The sequence below is a fragment of the Camelus ferus genome, chromosome 22, assembly GCF_009834535.1.
Source record: "Camelus ferus isolate YT-003-E chromosome 22, BCGSAC_Cfer_1.0, whole genome shotgun sequence".
Lineage (NCBI taxonomy): Eukaryota > Metazoa > Chordata > Mammalia > Artiodactyla > Camelidae > Camelus > Camelus ferus.
In genome coordinates this window covers 17247117-17267794 of record NC_045717.1, presented here as the reverse complement: position 1 = coordinate 17267794, position 20678 = coordinate 17247117, and the positions used below count along the sequence as shown (strand labels likewise).

Here is a 20678-nt window from a genome sequence, read left to right as displayed (position 1 = left end):
TCCTGGGCCCCACGGCAGGCGCGATCCCCGACTGAGAGGTTCCCTTGGAGGATGGTGTTCTGTGCAGGGGACAGAAGTCATGGCTTACAGAGGGCTTGGATCATGACAGCTCCATAAAGGACCGAGGTCCTGGGGAACGGAGCCTATGGGGCACGGGAATCTGGGATTCACACAGATTGGGCCCCAAGGAGATGGAGGTCCCGATCCAAGGGCTCTACAGAGGACGTGGGTCCTAATTTAGCCCTACGAGGACGGGGTCCTGAATGATCCATCCGGCCTGGGTGGGCTAGGTGCGGAACGGATCCCGCTCCACTCCAAGGACAGATACCCTGTCCAGCTCACACTCTACAGGGACCCCTTATCCCTCCTTGCCAGGCTGAATGGGGTCGTGATGGCCCGAGGGACAGAGTATGGGACACTCGACCGTCTTCGCTCCATGGGACAGGACAGTCTCCCGACCCGCCCCGAAGCCTGCGGTCGCCCCTCCTCTCCCGCAGGGGCAGGGTTGGGGGCGGCGCCTGGAGGGTGGGGGCGGGTCCAGCGGCGGGGGCGCAGTCGCCTGGCCTCGGGCGACGGGACGCACCCGGCCGGGGGCTGGGGTGGGACCCGTCGGGAGCCATGGAGCTGCTCTCGGCACTGAGCCTGGGCGAGCTTGCCCTCAGCTTCTCTCGGGTGCCCCTCTTCCCTGTCTTCGACCTTAGCTACTTCATCGTCTCCATTATCTACCTCAAGTATGAGCCAGGTGAGTCAAGGCCGGGGGCTGGAGGGGGCTAGCATTGCGGGGCAGGGGTCAGGGGTAAACCTAGGGATCTGGAGGAGGGGAAAGGCCTGGATCGTGAGGGGATAGTCCCAGGGACCAGTTCGGGTGACCTGCCAGGTGCTATCATCATAGGGTTCTCCCACACGGGGGCTGGCAGACAGGAGAGACGGGAGGGAGGGCAAGGAGAGCGAAAAGCCCCTGGGATTGTGGGGCTGGGGAAGGGGAAGCAGATGTAACCTGGAGGGAAGGAAAGGAACATGATTGTTCAGAGGAGAGGGAGCAGGTGCTGGGGAGGAAGCAGGGAGAGAAGGTCAGGGATCCCCGCAGGGTAAGGTCTCATGAACTTGGGCAAGGGGCGTAGGTCGTGGTGAGGGCGCAGACTGGGGTCGGCGCTGCCGGCCGGACCAGATGTCCTGGCCGCCTGGAGCCGTGACCTCCCTCCTTGCTCTTGGCGCGGGAAGCCGGAGCGGCAGCTGAGTGTCTATATAAGGGCCGGCCGTGCTGGGGGCTGTGATCAGGTTCAGAGAAAGTGACACCGGTGCCCCCCTCCCCGCTGTGGCTGCGGGTCAAGCTCCTCTCCCTTCCCCTGGGCCGAGGCTGTGCTGGATCTCCGAGCCCGGCGGGAGTTCTTCCAGCTCTGGCCCGGATCCTTTCCACTTACTGAGCAGTACCGGCCCTAGGACGGGGTGATTTGGGGTCAGCCTCCTTCCACCAGCTCCAGACCCTCCTGGAGAATGGCTACAGGGAAGACCCAGCTTCTTGAATTTTTTTCTAAACCATTTTTTTTAAATGATGGCAAATGGCCTCCTTAGAATGTATTCTATTTTTATACAAGGTTCAGGGAGTGTTTCTTGTTCATCTCCTCCTATTTGAATCATTCTAGCACACCAGCAAACTAAACAGACAATAGGATTTAGAATTTAGCTTTAGAAAAAACACCAATCACCTGAAACTTTGTGACCCTTTCTCCCACTTAGATGTAAATTACCCCTATATTCTCTTCTCAGTGGAAATAGCTTTTTTTAAGATGATAAAAATAGGTGCTCATGTATATATTTTTTGAAAAATAAAGCTAACAGCCCAAAGGAAAACAAAGATAATTACACTTAATGTCATGGCCACCCTTCCATACCTCACCTCTCTGCATTATACCCCTGAAGTTATGGATGTAAATGCACAGTCTTATGCAAATACGATCCTACTCTGCCTGCCAAGTGTTTTTGTTCTGTTTTATTTTAGCTCATTCACATGCCAGAGTCTATTTCTTTAAAAGCTCTTCCGGAAAGCAGTTACTTTGCAAAGCAAAATAAGCTTTGTATTGTCTTAGCCTGAACAGGGGGCTGTATTTACTGTCTGCAGAATTCCTGGGGGATCAGGCTCGTCCTCTGGGCAAGTACAGAACCTAGCACACATTGGGAAATCTAACATTGTGGAGGGCAGGAGCCCCATAGGGCCGTAGGACACAGGTGTCTGGAATGAAAGAGGTCTCTGGGCTGGGAACACAAAGAAGGGGTTGGGACATTCCTGCTGGAGTCACAGAGTAAATCATCTGAACTTGAAGTGCGGAGCCTGAAGGTTGAGAGCGTTCAGTGATTCTGAACGCCAGCTGGACATTAGAGGCTCCTGGGGGTTCTTAAACCCCTGCCTCCTCTCTAGTCCAGACCAGAATATCTGAGATAGGGCCCAGGCATGCTCATATTTCAAGCTTCTCTCTCCCAGTGATGCTGTGTGCTGTCAAGGTTGAGAACCCCCTGGCCAGTTCAACTCCCTCCTTTCATAACTGGGGAAATAGGAAATAGAGGCTAAGCTACTTTACATGTGCAATGAGCCTGGTAGATGGCAGCCTTGGGATCTGAACCCAGATCTGTTTGACCCCAAGAATCGCTATGATTGCTCTGGGGTATTTGCCTCCCCTTAGAAAAAAATACCATTCACTTAAAATTTGGAGGTACCCTATTCATGTGTATCTTCTATCAAAATAATAAAATTTATTGCTGTATCGATTGTTTTATTTCTAAAAATTGATCTGGACTTTCCATTTTCTTTTCTACATGAAAACTGTAAAATATGTATATATATATATAATGTACATGTATATATATGTATGTATATGTATGTGTGTGTGTGTGTGTATATATATATATACATACATATATATATATAGGACTTTTTTGTTGGCCCCCCTAGTGTGGTGTTCCTAAAGATTTCTTCTCAGAATCCGTGTGCTGACTGCAGAACCAGCTATGGAATATGCAGGGCCCCTTGTTCAGAAATTAAGAATTTTGTGAACCTGAGATCCAAGCTGGCTTTAAGGAATAATCTTCAAATTGGGAGTCAGTTCTGCCTCTAGCAGTGAGGAAACAACCAAGCTGGTTGCTTGGTTTACATGAGCTTTGGTTTGCTGAACTGTGAAATGGGCTCATTGGTAAAAATAATCCTGGACTCCCTTTCCTGGCTATTGGGAAGATCTGTTGAGAACTTTGTCAGTGGTCAGGTCTCAGGCATTTTCAAGGGGTAGTTAGAATTATTTGTAAGGTGTGGGGCAATGAGTTTCCTAAGATGCATGCATCTTCTGGGTCAGACTTTTGTGAGAATCCTGAATGAGGATGAAGCCTAGAGTGTGGTCCTCAAGTGAACAGCATCTGTGACCCCTGGGAGCAGGTTAAGAAAGCCCCCCACCCAGACCTGCTGAAACAGAACCTGCCTTTGAACGAGATCCCCATAAGCACACTACCGTTTGAGAAATGTTGGACTGAAAGAAGCTGGAGATCCTTAACAGGGCGGGGAGGGCCAGGTCTGGCTTACCTCTAGGACCCCTAGTTCTGCAAGAAGATTGGACGAAGTACTGGGTGCTGGTTGCGTGATTGAAGGAGCAAGTAAATTAATGGCTAAGTGATAATCCTGGCTCCCTTAAGCCCTGACCCATGCAAAGAGCCTTCCAGACCAGTGGTTCTCAAATATGGCTACACATTAGATTCAACCTGGGGGAGCTTTTCAGACTTGTTGTCCAGGCAGCACTCCTTCACCATTCAAATCAGAATTGCAGGGTACTGGCATCAGTATTTTTTTTTAATTTCCCAGATGAGAACGGCTCTCCACACCAGTGTTTCCCAATCTCAACCTAAGTGACAGAGCCTGGTCATTCCCTGCTGTGGGGGGCTGTTCTGTGAATTTCAGGATGTTTCCCAGCATCCCTGGCTTCGACCCACAAGTTGCAAGTAGCACACCCCAGTTGTGACAACCCAAAATGTCCCCAGACATTGCTGGTGTCCCTGGGAGGACACAGTTACTGCCAGTTAAGAATTGCTAATCTAGAGGAGGGATAAATTAGGAGTTTGGGATTAACAAATACACATTGCTATGTATAAAATAGATAAACAACAAAGACCTAGTGTATAGCACAGGAAACTATATTCAACTTCTCATATAATGTATAGTGGAAAAGAATATGAAAAAAAGAACACATGTATGCAGATGTATAACTGAATTGCTTTGCTGTACACCTGAAACCAACATTGTAAATCAAACTACACTTTAATAAAAAAAGTTAAATTAAAAAAAGAAGCTGATCTAGACTAAGTCTCAAACTCTAATGCTTCCAACAGCAGGCAGGTAAGCAATAAGACAGCCAGGTGCGGACCATCCCCAGGTCGGATCCAGCCATGCACATCCCCACCTGGCTGGGGCTAGAACTAACAGAACTAATATTTCAAGGGAAGCTAGAAATGTGACTTGCAGCTCCCATGTTTGTATGTTGGCTACTTGAACATGTTTTTTCTTTTTTAAAAAATTAATGGACAATTTTTAGAGCAGTTTTAGATCAGCAAAATTAAGCTGAACGTAGTTTCTATATACTCTGACTACCCACCTCCACAAATACAGCTTTCCTCACCATCAACTTTCTGCACCAGAGTGGTACATTTATTATAGTCAATCAACAAACATTGTTATCAACGTCATTATTGTCCTAATACCATTATTATCATGTATTATAAACATCATTGTCAACTAAAGTGCAGTTTGCATAAGGGTTCCTTTGTGTTGTACATTTTATGGATTTTGACAAACATATAATGATATGTATCCATCATAATAATATCATACAGAAGAGTTCCACTAACTTAAAAGTCCCCCAAGCTCTGCCTATTCATTTCGCCCCTCTATTCCCTCCCCAAACTCCTGACAACCTCTCATCCTTTTACTCTCTCCATAGTTCTGCCTTTTCCAGAATGTCAGTGAGTTAGAATCATACAGTAGGTAGCCTTTTCAGACTGGCTACTCACACTTAGCATTATGCATTTAAGGCTTCCTCTGTGTCTTTTCATGGCTTGGTAGCTCATTTTTAAAAATAGTTTTTGAAAATTACTTAATTATTTATTATTTTTTTGCTTACTTTTTAAATGCAGGTACTGGGGATTGAACCCAGGACCTTGTGCATGCTAAGCACGTGCTCTACCACTGAGTTACCCTCCCTCATAGCTAATTTCTTTTAGTGCTGAGTAATATTCCATGATATGGGTAATCCACGGTTTTCTTATTCACCCATTGAAGGACATCTTGGTTGCAGTTTGAACACTTTTTTAAATTAGTATGGGAGCCAAAGAAAACCATTCCTTGATCTCTGGTTTGAACTGTAAGCTTTTTGAGGGTTGGGGGCTGCTCATCCTCCAACCTTTCGAGGCAGGGGTTGCCATCTCCATTTTATAGGGAGGGAACTAAGGAAGAGAGCTGAGCCCAAAGGCTCGGGAGAGGATGACTTGACTTAGAGTCGCTGAGAGACTCCGTTAACACACCTCCCATGTTTAGACCTCAGACTAAATAGCTCAGAATGGTAACAGTGCTAAAAGTGCTCTGGGGAGCCTTCTAGCACTCACCCGATATCCACAGGCAGCACACTGACCCCAGAGAGGGGATGTTTTAGAGCCCATCACAGGTTAGAACTAGGGTCCCGGGTGGGGCTTCCTCCTCCCTCCTTAACCAGAGCTGATTTTTCTAAGTCCATCCACTAAAATTTCCACCCACAGGTTCTTTCCATTTTAGTCCAGTTCCAGAAATAACTCTCACATAATTACTAAGCCCTAGGCAATTTCTTTTCATCCTCGCAGGCTCCCTTTGAAATGAACGATAGATAGCACTGGGTGACCAGCTTGCCCAGGTTCATCCAAGACAAGCACCCAAAGTCCCATGTCCCAGAAACCCCTCAGCCCCAGGCAAACCAGGACAGCTGGTCACTCTGAACAGCGTCTCCCTTATACACACAAGTAAGCTGAGGTCCAGAGAGAGGGCGAGTAGCCAAAGCTCAATGAGTAAGAGGGCAGTGCTTTGGTGGCAAACCTGGAATTGAAAGCCACATTCTCCTGCTTCCTGGTGCTGCCCCGAGACCCAGCAAGAGAAACCCAGGAGCAGCACAGCAAAGGGAAAGAGCCAGGGGGACAGTTTCTTGGCTACCACCTCGCTGCGGATCCTCGGAGCAGGCTGTCCCCCTCAGCCTCAGTCTTCTCATCTGTGGTGATGGGGATATGCGTCCTGTCCTAGGGTTGCTGGGAGGGCATTGATAATGATAAGAAGCTCACAGACAGAGAAAACAAAATTGTGGTGACCAAAGGGGGAAGTGGGGGAGGGATAAACTAGGAGTTTGGGAGTAACAGATACACACAACTATATACAAAACAGATAAACAGAAAGGATTTACTGTGTAGCACAGGTAAGTATATTCAATATCATCTAATAATCTATAATGGAAAAGAATATATATATATGTATATATAACTGAATCACTTCGCTGTGCAGTGAAACTAATACAATATTGTAAATCAACTATACTTCAACTTAAAAAAAAAGCCTGGTGATGATAATGCACCCAGTACTGAGTCATCAATAGTACCTGGGGAGGGGGGTGCTCTCAGTCCCTCTGTTTTAAATTTTAAATTTTATTTATTTAGTTTTCATTCTTAGGGGGAGGTAATTAGGTTTATTTATTTATTTATTTGTTAGTTAATTAATTTAAATGGAGGTACTGGGGATTGAACCCAGGACCTGGTGCATGCTAGACAAATGCTCTACCACTGGGCTATACCCTCTCCACCCCCATATTCTCCTTTTGACAGAAGAGGAAAGTGAGGCTAGGGGTGAGGGATGGGCAGTCCTTTGACCAAAGCCATACCAGAGTGAACAGCAGAGTCAAAACCCAAGTGTGTGGCTTTTCTACCAGTCCTCACCCATCGTGAGGAGCCTACTTTGTTCCAGCAAAACCCAGGCTCCCTGCCCCACCCGCACTGGCCATATGGTTCCAGGGGGCCCAAGAAAGACCCTGGATAGAATTCAACCCCTGGGGGTTATTTTTAGTTGCAGAGGTATCCATTTCTGCAAAAACACGGGTGCCTCACCTGACCCGGTCCCTGCAGGACCCACCAGCTGCTCCAAAGGATTAACTCTCAGCTGGCAGCGTTTTAAATAGATGTCCCAGAGGAGAGAAGAGGGCATTCTGCTTCATAATGGAGGAACCTGGTGAATGCTGAGACTTAGGACAACCTCGAGGGCAGTGGAGAAGATGCATTTTGGGCTTGTGACTCTAGAGTGAGATTGAGAACAGAAAATTTGATTCCAGCCCCTGGCAGAAGTTGGGCAAAGAGGGATTAGGGTGCCACTTGACAGAAGGAAAGGAATGCAGAAAGGAAAAAATGGTTTGTCCAAGAACACACGGTGAAGAGAAGGTGGAGTGAGTTGCTGACTTACTCTGAGATAACTTTTATTAGGCATGTTTCCTGATTAGAAAATGTAGAATATACAAGAAAATGGATAAGTAACTTGTGATCTATTCCTGTGATGAGCTACTATACGGTACTGAAAATGAATTTTACCCTTGAAAATATCGTGCTCCATGAAAGAAGCTAGATGCGAAAGGCCATATGATGTGATTACACCTGTATGTAATGTAAAAGTTCAAGAACCTTTTCATCACTTCGAAAGGAGGCCCTGTCCCCATGGGCAGCCACTCCCATTCCCTTCTTCCCCAGTCCCTGGCAACCACTAATCTCCTTTCTGTCCCTATGCATGTTTATTTTCTGGACATTTCCTATCAGTGGAATCATACAGAATATGACATTTTGTGTCTGGCTACTTTCACTCGGCATGTTTTCAAGGTTAACCCATGTTGTAGCCTGTATCAGGACTTTGTTACTTTTTAAGGCTGATTTTGTTTTTCTAGTTTGGGTGATTAAATATTTCAGACATACTGAATAACTATCTTAGGTACCTCTGTACTCTTTACAGACTTACCAGATAGGAACGTAGATTTGCTTCAGATCTTTTTTTTTTAAAGTAACAGTGAGGGAGGACGGTATAGCTCAAGTGGTAGAGCACATGCTTAGCATACACAAGGTCCTGAGTTCAATCCCCAGTACCTCCTCTAAAAATAAAAAAGTAAACATAATTACCCCCCACCAAAAAAAACCCCAAACAAAATAAAGAAATGGTGACAGACACAGCCGACCTTCTCCCTTTCCCTCCCTCCCTCCCTAGGTGTGACCACTGTCCTAAAATCAGCCTGTATCATTCCCATGTTTGTATTTATACCTTTACCACTGTATATAGATCTATGAACTACATAGAGCATTCTGTGTTGTTTTAAATATATACATAAAATACACACAAATATATCATTTGGCAACCTAACCTTTTCACTCAGTAGTAACCTTCTAGGATTTATCTGTGTTGCTGCATCTAGAGTAGAGGTTCTCAACCAGAAGGGAATTTGCCCCCAGGGGATATTTGGCAATATTTGGAAACATTTTTGGTTGTCACAGTCAGGGTGGCATTGGGCTACAAGCCTCGAATGGGTGGAGTCCAGGGATGCTGCTCCACACCCTGCAGTGCACAGGACAGCCCCCGCTGCAGCAAAGAATGATCCAGCCCCGAGTGTCAGCAGCGCTGAGGACGGGGAGCCAGGAGTAAGATCTAGTTCATGTTTAAATAGCTTCTCCATGGTATTCCATTTTGCATGACTCTACCTCCTTAGCAAGAAACAGTAGACTCTACTTTTTTCCTGTTGTAACAATGTGGCAGTGACATCCCCCTCCCCATGTCTCTTCACCCACACGCACTGCTTTCTTTGGACAAATAAGGAGGAGTGGAATTGCTGGGGCACTGGTGACCTGCAGTTTCACATTTCTTCAGTTGCTAGATTGCCTCCAAGCTGGTATGCCTATTGATCCTCCCAACTGTGTGTGTACAAGGGCAATTTGGGCTTTTTCTCACCAGAGGAGGGGCAGGTATTCCCTTCCCCACTTCTCTGTGAGGGTGACTGATCTGAAAAGAAGGCAGCTCCCTTGACAGAGGGGAGTGGACTTCTTGTTTCTTACCCCAACATGGGCTTAGAACATTGCACATCAGACCCAAGAAAGACTTGGATGCTGTGATGAAAGGTATGTGGTCCACATGGCCCTGGCTTGATCACTTGCTTTGCTGGATGTTCAGCCCATGCCGACCTGCCCAGGGTATCTTGCACTGATGCCCCTTGATTCTTAGGTATCCTGTCTCCTCTCCCTCCCACCTTTTCCCATTCTCTTCTTTTGCCTGGCTCATTTTCTTCCCTCCACCCCCACCTCCTAGGAAATCCTGCTCATTGTTGAGATCTCAGCTTAAGCACCACTTCCTAAATGAAGTCTGACTTCCTCAGCTAGGGCAGTTCCCTGATTAGACCCTTCAAAGTATCATGTGCCTCTCCCTTAGGTTTAACCTTCATTTGTGGGATTATTTAACCACGTTGGCTCCCCACCAGTCTATGAACCCCGCACAGGTAATGCCAGAACCAGCTCTTGCTCGTGGCTGCATCCCTGGTGCCTAGCAAGGGCCCAGCACATGGTTGGAGCTGAAAATTATTCACTGAATGCATGGGTGATCTTGGAGAAGCCTCTTGACCTTGGGGAGACTCTGTTGCCTCATCTGTCAGGTTCTATATTTGTTTCCATAGCAAATAACCACAAACTAAGTGACTTAAAACAGCAGAAATGTATTCTCTCACAGGACCTTCTGTTACAGCATAGGGAGCTATATTCAATACCTTGTAGTAACTTGTAATTGGAAAGAATCTGAAAAAGGATATATGGATATAATATATATATCTGAATCACTGCTATACACCTGAAACTAACACAACATTGTAAATCAACTATACATAAAAAATAATAAAAAAAAAAAAAAAGAAAAAGAAAAAGAAAGGAAAGAAAGAAAGAAAGAGAACTTTGAAATTCTGGAAACTGGAAACCCAAAATCAATGTGTCAACAGGGCCATGCTCTCTGATGGTTCTAGGAAAGACTCTTTCTATGCCTCTTCCTTGCTCCGGAGGTGGCTAGCATCCTTGGGGTTCCCTGGCTTATAGCTGGATGGCCACAGTCTGCCTCCTTCTTCCTTGTGGTTCGTCTCCTCTTCTCATGAGGAGCACAAGACGTTGGATGAAGGCCCACCTAATGACCTCATCTTAATTTCGTTATATCGGCAAAGATCCTATTTCCAAATAAGGTACCAAGGGTTAGGACTTCAACAACATATCCTCTTATGAATTCAACTCAAGACCTTCTCCATTTTCGTCTCTTATAAAAACACTCTCATTGGATTCAGGACATAACCCAGATGCTCCAGGTTGATCTCATCTCAAGATCCTTACCTTAATTACATCTGCAAAGACCCTACACCACATGAGGTTGTGTCCTGACGTTCTGGTCGACCTGAATTCAGGGTAGGGATTCACTGTAGGTAGGGATATTGATCCCTACTTTACCTGTGGCTAAAAGCCTGGGCTCTGATGCTGAAGCCTTGAGGATGATGTGAAGATACCTAGTTGCCTGGGATACAACAGTAACTCAATAAATAAATGGAGCAGGGGAGGTTGTGGTTACAATGTAACCCAAAGTGCCCGACACAACCTCAATGCCTAAGAGTGTTTGGTCCACATTTGCTAGAATGTAAGCTTCACAAGGACAGCAGTGCTTTCACTCACAATTATTTACAGAGCAGCTACCAAGTGGCAGGCGAAGCGCCGTGCGCACTGGGGCTCCAACAGCAGGTAAGACTGACGAGGCCTCTGTACTCACCCAAGGATTCAGATCAAATCAACTTACTGAGTGTATCAATAGTATATATACGTGTTTATGTCAATAGCTTCACACATAGTACACACATTGGCATAAAGAGGCCAAGCATCCAGTTTTGACTATTTTGAGACAAAAGACATCCAGTCTCTAGAAATGAAGAGAAAAATTTCCCCCAAACCCGACAAATCTGAACTGATGATTTCTTTTAATTTGTCTTTTGATTAATAGATCACACATTGTAACCTTGTCATCTCATGTTCCCACTGAATGGAATTTTCATTGGATTCAAATAAATTGTTCAAAGAGAGTCATTGGTACCAGCTCTGGCCATGAGAGCCAAGTAGCTGTGTCTTACAACTTAATCCAAAATTCATTCTCTGGAAAATGAAATTAGTGGGGGAAGGAGGGATCAAGATAATGAAATAAATTGTCACACCAGGAGACACCCAGGTTCCAACTCAGGGGTGTGGCTGTAAAGGGATGATATTAGCATAAAGACAGAACTCAACTATTTAAAAAGACTCTAAAAACTTCAAGTGGGTAGTACAAAGTGTAGAATTTAACTAATTGACATTAATCCTGTGCCTCTAGTTTCTTTGGTAAAGTTATTTTTGAAGAACTAGGCCCCTTCCTTATTTTAATTTGGGATTTTAAAGTACTTTTTATCTTGAAAGAGTTTAAGACTAATAAGTTGCAACAGTGGTATGAATTCCCAAGGCCCCGTCACCCAGCTGCCCCCAGTGACAACATCTTAACATAATGGTCGCTCATTGTTAAAACCAGGGAATTGTTATCGGTGTAATACCATTAACACCAGCTAAAGGCTTGACTCAGCGGTTTTTACATGCACTGTTTTTTAAATACAGTCCTTTGAAACCTTATCACTTGTGTAGACTTGAGTAACTGCCACCACAATCAGGATATAAAATGGTTCTAGCATCTCAAAGAAACTTCCCGATGAAGCCCCTCTATGGTTAGATCTTCCTTTGAACCTCAACCCCTGGTGACCATGGATCTCCTCTCTGCCACACTCATCACCATGATTTTGTCATTTGGAGAATGTTATATAAGTGGAATCATATAGTACATAACCTTCTGCGATTGGCTGTCTTCACTGAGTATAACACCCTTGAGATCCATCCAGGTTGTGTCATGTAGCCCTGGTTAATTTCTTTTTGGTACCAAGTAGTATTCCTTGGTAAAGATGTACCACAGTTTGTTTATCCATTCACCCACTGAAGTCATTTGGGTTGTTTACAAATAAAGCTGCTATGAACATTTGCATGCAGGACTGTGTGAATACCAGATTCTCCTTTTCAAACAAAGTCTTCTGCTGAACTCTGAGAGGAAGCAGTAAAGGAAGTTGTGCTCTGGTTGAAACAGGGGGAAGGACCCAGAACATACCCACTTGGTCCCTCCTTTGCTCCTGCAAACCCTCATGGTTCCCAGAAACACAGTTTGAAAACCATTGCTCTTGGGAGCCCATCCTGTCAGCCGTGGGTGGAAGGTCTTGGATTATCAGGGCTGCTGGGTGTCGGGACACTGGCCAGTTCATTCCCCTATCTCTGTGGTGCTCAACTTTGTTGCACAAAGGAATCACTGAGAAGAGTTATTAAAAAATCCACAAGCCCAGCCACATCCCAGACCTACCAACTGAGACACTCTGGGCGGGGCACAGGTGTCAGGTGTTGGTAAAGTCCCCAGGTAACTGCTGGTGTACTGCCAAGTTGGAGAGCAATGATCTGCACCATCTTTTTTGTTTGTTTGTTTGGGGGGGAAGTGATTAGGTTTATTTATGTGTTTTTAAAGTAATAATAATTAGCTTTTTAGTGGAGGTACTGGGGATTGAACCCCAGACCTTGTGCATGCTAAACACACACTCTACCACTGAGTTACACCCTCCCCTGCCCCATCTTCTTAAATGATGGGCTCCCTATTTCCACTTGTTAAGCAAGGCCATTCTTCTGTATTTTGTTGCCTTGACTTTATCAGACTCAATTCAGTATCATTTGGGAGTGTATATCCTCAGTTGCAGAAACTAAATTCCATATTTTCTTTGTTATTCTTTTATTTTTAACAGCTTTGTTGTGATATAATTCATATACCACCCAATTCACCCATTTAAAGCATCCCATTCGCTGGATTTTAGTATATTCATAAAATTGTGCAACCACCACCTCCGAAAGAAACCCCAATCCTTCAGCTATTACCCTCCCATCTCCCCCATTCCCTCCAGCCCTAAGCAACCACTAATCTGCTTTTTGTTATTTGATGTGAAAAATGGAATAAAATAACAAGACCAAAAATAGAGTAAAGTTTGGGGTGGGGAGGGTACAGCTCGGTGGGAGAGTGCCTGCTTAGCATGCATGAGGTCTGAGGGTTCAATCCCCAGAACCTCCATTAAAAAATTAGTAAGTAAATAAAACCTAGTTACCTCCCCCAAGTAACTCCATTAGTAATTAATTAATTAATTAAACTAATTACCTCCTCCTACCAAAAAAAAAAAAAAAAACCCACTAAAAAACAAAACAAAACAAAAAGTGTATTTGTAAAAGATAGGGTAGTGTCCATGGGGTGTTGGGAGCCCAGAATCAGGAGTCACTGGCTCAGCAGAGCAAGGAAGCCTTCCTGGAGGAAGTAGCATTTGTGACTGGCCATTTTTGCTTTCGTATCTTTGTTCCTCCCATGCTGCTGGCACAGAATGCCCTCTCTCCCTCTGTATGTATAATTCTGCCCTCAAGGACTCCCTCATCTGGCTTTGCTTATTGCTCCCTCTGCACCCTTCCACACTGCACGGGCATGCCCCGCGCTGCCCCATTGGTACCAATACCTTGTGGCTTCCCTCTGCCCTGCTGGTACTCCTCCAGCAAGACAGGGCTCAGGAGCTCTTCGGTTTCACCTTTCAAATTCCTTCTGCTGTGCCTTCCTATCTGGGGCCAATGAAAGTTCTTTTCCCAGCAAATGAATATTCTCCATAAGAACACAACTCAGCAACAAAAGGACAACTCAGTTTTGTTTTTAATGCACAAAGGGCTTGAATCGATATTTCTCCAAAGAAGATATAGAACTGACCAATAAGCACATGAAAAGGCATTCCATGTCACTAATCCTTAGGGAAATGCAAATCAAAACCACAACAAAAGACCACCTCATACCCATCAGGATAACTATTACCAAAAAACAGAAAACAACCAGTGTCGCCAAGGATGTGGAGAAGTTGAAACACTTGCGCATTGCTGGTGGGAATGGGAAACGGTGCAGTGGCTGTGGAAAACAGTATGAAGGTTTCTCAGAAAATTAAAAATGGAATTAACATTTGATCCAGCAGCTCCACATCTGGAATAGACCCGAAAGAATTGAAAGCAGGAACACGTACAGATATTTGTACTCTCATGTTCTTAGCAGGTACTATTCACAGTAGCTGAAAGGTGTGTGCAACCCAAGTACCCACTGATGGTTGAATGGATATGTGAAAGGTGGTAGATCCATGTGATGGAATATTATTCAGCCTTAAAAAGGAAAGAGATTCTGACACAGGCTGCAATGTGAATGAACCCTAAGGACATTATGCTGGGTGAAACAAGCCACACACAAAAGGGCAAATACTGTATGATTCCACTCATATGAGGTCTCTAGAGGAGGAGTCAGTTTCATAGATACGGAAGTAGAACAGTGGGTGTCAGGGGCTGGGATGAAAGGGGAATGGAGAGTCAGTGTTTAATGGAGACAGAGTTTCAGTTTTGCAAGGTGAAAAAGCTCTGGAGATGGATGGTGAGGATGGTTGCCCAACAACGTGAATGTACTTAATACCACTGAATTGTGCACTTAAAAATGGATAAAGCCCATTTTATGTATATTTTAGTACACACACAAAAAAAAACTTTTTAAAGGAGAGACCAAAAATGTAGGGATAAGTTTATAGAGATCTTGGTATCAGCCCAAGCAGGAGTAACTGCATCAAAGCGTCCCCTTTGCACCTTGTCCTGTCTCTCCAAGTCTGTCTCCTCGTGCAGATAATAAGCACGATCACTTGGATATAGTTATCAATGAGGATTTAATGAGTCCTTCCTATAAATGCTAAACCCAGTGTCTGAGACCTGGGGATGCTTGCTACATGGGAGATGGTGTTAAGTCATTGCCACCTCTCTGAGCTCAGAGGAGAGAGCCCCAACTTGGTACTGCCTTCTCTCTGTGTGACTCCGACATGTGTGCAGCCTCTCTGAGCCTTGGTTCTTCCTCTGAAATGGGTGAACTGCGAGGCACTGGGTGGGCAGCTGCGAAGGCAGCTGAATTAGGATGGGCTGAGCAGAGGGCGCGAAGGTTAAGCATGCTGTTGACACCCCGCTGACGGTGGAGGACACCCCATGCCCCTCAGGAGCTGTTGAGCTATCCCGGCGCCACCCCATGGCATCCTGGCTGTGCGCCATGCTGCACTGCTTCGGGAGTTACATCCTGGCTGATCTGCTCCTCGGGGAGCCCCTGATCGACTACTTCAGCAACAACTCCAGCATCCTGCTGGCTTCAGCCGTCTGGTAAGTGTCGCTGGTCTGGGTGAGGGGTAGAAGGCAGAGCAGGCGGGCGAGGCGACCCGGCTACCTGGGAGGTGGGAGGAGGGAGGTGGAAGGAACAAGGACCCCACCAGCACAGCCTCCACAGTGGCCCTGACTCACCACTCTCCACTGCCCAGCCGTCCTGAGCCTGGCAAGTGAGAGAGGAGGGTCTGTCTCCCCCTAATGCTTGGCCTTCTCTCCCCAAAGGTACTTGATTTTCTTCTGCCCCCTGGACCTCTTTTACAAGTGTGTCTGCTTCCTGCCGGTGAAACTCATCTTCGTGGCCATGAAGGAGGTGGTGAGAGTCCGCAAGATCGCCGTGGGCATTCATCATGCTCACCACCACTACCATCACGGGTGGTTTGTCATGATCGCCACTGGCTGGGTCAAAGGTAAACAGGGCCATGATGAGAACGATGGAAAATCACCCCAGTTGACAACCCCTGCTCAGTGGTACTTATCGGGCACCCCAGCTGGCACAGCCATTGCTCTGGATTAAGGAGTCTCAGGATGGCTACAGGAGTCCAGCCTCCTCATTAGCTGATACATTTAGGGCAAAATCACCCCAGATGCAAACCCGTGGTGCAGTGGTACATATCAGGCACTCTGGTTAGCGCAGCCAACGCTACTGGAGCGGGTGTCCAAGCCTTTTTAGCCAATATATTTGGGGTAAATGAGAAGATTCTTCTAGAAATTTAACCAGAAGTCTTAATGTGGGTCTCCTGTGCAACAGAGCAAATCCCCTAGGGGTGCAATGTGCCTTCCAGAGGGCAAGCGGCTTGAGAAAAGTTGAAAGTTCAGAACCCTCACAGGAGAGAGGCTGGGGGTGGGGAGCCCTCTGGAAGCCTCTTGCACAGCTCAGGGTCCTGGTTTGGGGGCAGAAGGGCCGACAACCCAGATTTGTCCAAGACATACCTTGTAGGTGGGGTATGACCTTGATTACTTCATGCTGGTTTTGCTCCAAATGTGCCGTGTGACCCTTGGCAAGACTGTGTCCTCTCTGAAGCTCCGTTTCCCCACCTGCAGCTGATCATCATACACCCTAGGCTCAGTATCCCTCTGAAGAAGACTCCAGAAGCAAAGATGCTGCTTCCTTGGGAATTCAGCCAAGGAGAACAGGGAGCTGGGGGTGGCGGGCTTGTTCAGATGTATCCTGTCCCATAGGCTCTGGTGTCGCCCTCATGTCCAACTTTGAGCAGCTGCTCCGAGGGGTCTGGAAGCCAGAGACCAACGAGATTCTGCACATGTCCTTGTGAGTACCCATCCTCCCCACCCTCTGGGCCTGACCCTAGGTTGGAGACTCCTGGTAACTTGGCAGCCTCAGCCCCTGCTTCTCCTTCCAGAAGTTTCCAGAGGCCATGGCTGGGGGACCCCAGAGGAGGACCATGACACTGCCTAGGGGGCATGGGCAGGCAGAGTTTCAGGATGAAAAGATACTTGATTTGGGTTTTGAAGAGTGAGTAGGAGTTTTCTGGCAAAGAAGAAGCCTCTGGACAGAGGCCAGCACCTTTGCCAAGTCAGAGAAGACCTGAAAGGTTCAGGCTAGTTATATTCTCTTCCACTCTACAATAAGGTGGGTTGTAATCCCATCTTCTAGGGGAGTACACTGTTCAGGGGCCCCCAGGACCACCCTCAGGTTCAATGACTTGCTGGAAGGACTCACAGAACTCATCCAAGCCATTATACTCGGGTTATAGTTTATTACAACGAAAGGATACAGATTAAAATTGGCAAATTGCATGGGGCGGCATTCAGGGGAGACCAGGCGCAAGCTTCCAATCGCCCCATCCCAGTGGCTTTGTGTGGACAGCACCTGTTTCTCCCGGCATGCATGTGTGACTGCGCTGAAGGTTGCCAACCAGTAGGGCTCCCCCGAGCCCTGGTGTTCGGGGGTCTCACTGGGGCTTGGTCATACAGATATAGTTGACTGCATGCAGGGCTGACCTCAGTCTCCAGTCTCTCTAGGGCTTCAGCTGATACCACATGGCCCAAGACCCCACCCTAAATCACACTGTGATGATCTGGTGTGACCCAAAGTCCCCAGGTAAACAGAAGTACGCCTATCAGGCAGGACGTTCCCAGGGCTTAGTGGATACCTTCCAGATGCAGGGCCAAGGCCAGACCTCTCACATGGATATTTTTCCTCTTCACATTGCGAAGATGCTGGGGTGGGAGCTGGAGCCGGCAGGGGTGGGCAGAGAAGGGGATCTGGGCCAAAGGTGCAAAGGCCTGAGCTGTGCAGCACCTCCCAGTAACCACAGCTGCCCCTTCCAGCCCCACCAAGGCCAGCCTGTACGGAGCCATCCTCTTCACCCTCCAGCAGACCCGCTGGCTCCCAGTGTCCAAAGCTACCCTCATCTTCATCTTCACCATGTTCATGGTGTCCTGTAAGGTAAGCCTTCCTGTCCTGATGTCCCAGGCCGAGGATGGGGAGCCTTGGGGAAAGGACAGCCTTAAGGTCGAGGGGTAGGGGAGGGGAGCTTACCGGCGGGTCCGTGCAGGGGAGGAGGGTGTGAGAAGAGCAGTGTCCAGCAGCTGGGGGCGGGGTGAGCAGAACAAGGTCTTTGGGGCAGAGACCAAGATGGGGGCAGGAGTGTGCGGAGTCTGTTTGGAGTATCGGAGCCTTATGCCTTGGTCTTGGACAGCCGGCTGGACCAGGAATGGTGCTAGTTTGATCCTCAAGCTTTGAGATAGGGTCACCCCTATCCAGGAGAGGTCTTATGGGGCCATACACTCTTCCCTCCCCGTGGAGCAGGGGAGCGTCACTGCTGGCTCCCTGGGAGGGGACCACAGGCCATCGCATAGGGAAAGGGAGTGAGCGACCCCAGGCCAAGCACGGCTCCTCTCTCAGCGCAGGTGTCTGTTGGGGGACTCCTAGGGGCAAGGTGACTAACTTGCCTGGAGCTGTCTGGGTTTTGGGGGGGGGGATTATGTTTATTTATTTATTATTATTTTTAAAGTTTTAATAGGGGTAGTGGAGATTGAGCCTAGGACCTCCTGCATGCTAAGTATATGTTCTACCACTGAGCTATACCCATCCCCCCAAATTTATTATTTTTTTTAATGGAGGTACTGGGGTTGAACCCAGGATCTTGTCCACGCTAAGAACACACTCTACCACTGAGCTATACCCTTCCCCCTCCATTAGCACCAAAAGTCTTGCATCCTGGAAAACCCAGAACAGTTGGTCACCTTCCTGGGGGTGCATGTAGCCAGAAGGCTGGGTCAGGGCTACTCTGCCCTTGACCTGACCACCCTTCTCTCTACTTCTCCCCACTTTCCCTCTGCCTCTGTCTCCCTCTGGCTCTTCACTGTCTCCCTGTCTGTCACCCCACCTCAGGTGTTCCTGACGGCCACTCACTCCCACAGCTCCCCTTTTGATGTTCTGGAAGGCTACATCTGCCCTGTGCTGTTTGGGTCGGACTGGGGCGGCGACCATCACCATGACAACCATGGTGGATCCCAGGGCGGCAGCGGGCCTGGCTCTCCGCACTCCCTGCCCACCAAGTCCAAGGAGGAGCTGAGTGAGGGCTCCAGGAAGAAGAAGACCAAGAAGGCAGATTAGGGGGCAGCCCAGGGGGCTTTCAGGGCACCAAGGAGAGGACCCGGACCCAGGACCTGGGCTCAGCTCTCCCCTCTCCAGGCCTCAACTTTCCCCGTCTACAAAGTGGGGCCATCAGTCCACCCTCCAGGGCTGATGTGAGGGGGTTAAGTGAGATTTGGGGGTGAAGGGCATTTGTAGGAATGCAGGGTCCCTCTCTCTTTTTTCCAGGTACCCATAGCGTTACAGCTTTTGGGGGGCGGAGTCCACCGAATCCCAGCAGCAGCTCCAGCCAGAAACCCTGGCAGTTACATTCTTGGTTCTATTATTTCCTCTCTAAAATTACACCTTGACTCCAAGTGAATTTTAAGCCATGTTGGGGCTCATTCATTTGATGGACATTTACTAAGAATCTGCTGTGAGGTAACTGCTGTAATTTTCACGTGTCTTCTTGCCAACTTCTCCTGGGCATCCCTGGGCAAGTTGCCTCCTGCTCTGAGCCTTGTGTTCCCCATCTGTAGAGCGGCCCCTTCCCCCCTCTGTATGCAAGGGTTGATGTGAGGCTGGATGGGAACCAGCTTTATAAGCTCAGAAGCACAGAGCAGTCAGGAGGGGAGGACTTGATGCATGTTCATCATGCTTAAAAATGGCTTTGCATTTTAGATCTTCTGTATTTGTGGATCGGAGAACCCCAAAAGTTACCCTGGCACAAAGGAGGCCTCCAGTAGACATGTCTAGGCCAGACTTGAAAGCGTGGAGGGTGGGAAAGGCTTGTTCTGATCCTTGTCTTCAGGTTGCCCCTAAACCAAAGAAATGCAGTGGGCTGGACAGGGGTTCTTAGATCTGGCTCTGTCTAGGGGCTCCGAGCACTCACTGCTGGACCCTGGAAGCACCAGACCTCCTTCATGCTGGCATCCTTCATCGCTGCTCACTCAGTCATTCAACAAACATGCCTACTCTGTGCCAAACCCTCTGCTGTTGGGTGGGCTAGGAACTTGATTCAGGGAGAGCAAGGGGGAATGAGAGCTGAGAGCTGAAGCTGACCCTCCTGGCCACCTTCATCTCAGCCTATGTCACCAAGACATCTGAGAGGGGTGGGTGGGTAAGTTGGACACGGCCCAGTTTCAGGTGGGGTTTGGGCCCAGACGGGGCCTGCTTGGGGTTGCTCTCTGCATATGGGTGCTCAGAACACACTCAGGGCATCAGCCTGCATCTGGGTCAAGATCGGCGTGGGGTTGGCGGTCCCAGGTGTTGCCCAGCTAGTGGGAAGTGCCTTGATCTGGTGATGCCTGGGAGCTGGGTGGGTCCTGAGGTTATAGGGCCCCCAAATTCCTCCTCTTGCATGTCCATCAAGGCTCAGTGTGAAGGGTCAGCAAACAAATTCTTTGTGAAGGAACCCTGATGGCTTGACTGATTCATTCTTGCTCTTTTGGCCTCAGGACTCAGCAGGAGTCTGTGTCCTTAGAGATACATGGAGTTTCCAGACGAAAGAGGCTCACCACAGCCCTTGATTACCAGCGGGAGGTGAAGGCATTGGGTGAAGTCTGTGGGGCTTGGGTTAAGCAGACCTGGGTCAAGCCTCATTCCGCCACTGACAGATCTTGGGTCCTCCCCTTCTCTAAGCCTCGTTTGCTTCTTGGGAAAAAGAGGATGATGATTATCACTGCTCTTCAAAGATAGGGGGGTGAATGAATGGGGGTGGTTGGGATTTGCAGCTAAGAGTCTGTGAAAAACC

General features: G+C 47.7%; 1 protein-coding gene across 1 annotated transcript; it reads left to right on the top strand.

Annotated features, from left to right (window-relative positions):
* The first annotated feature begins 540 nt into the window (after positions 1 to 540).
* Positions 541 to 20335, top strand: TMEM38A (transmembrane protein 38A). The gene is made up of 6 exons (XM_006174787.2): positions 541 to 742; positions 15228 to 15384; positions 15610 to 15794; positions 16567 to 16654; positions 17677 to 17794; positions 18743 to 20335. Exons 1-6 carry the CDS (start codon positions 619 to 621, stop codon positions 18965 to 18967), a joined length of 897 nt encoding a protein of 298 aa, XP_006174849.1. The 5' UTR covers positions 541 to 618; the 3' UTR covers positions 18968 to 20335.
* Positions 20336 to 20678: the final 343 nt, after the last annotated feature.

Bases quoted from the DNA above. Each gene is read 5' to 3' on its own strand.
- TMEM38A (XM_006174787.2), top strand. From the start codon at position 619: ATGGAGCTGCTCTCGGCACTGAGCCTGGGCGAGCTTGCCCTCAGCTTC. The intron at 15,385-15,609 runs GTAAGTGTCGCT...CTCTCCCCAAAG, and splicing joins CTGCTGGCTTCAGCCGTCTG to GTACTTGATTTTCTTCTGCC. The intron at 16,655-17,676 runs GTGAGTACCCAT...TGCCCCTTCCAG, and splicing joins GAGATTCTGCACATGTCCTT to CCCCACCAAGGCCAGCCTGT.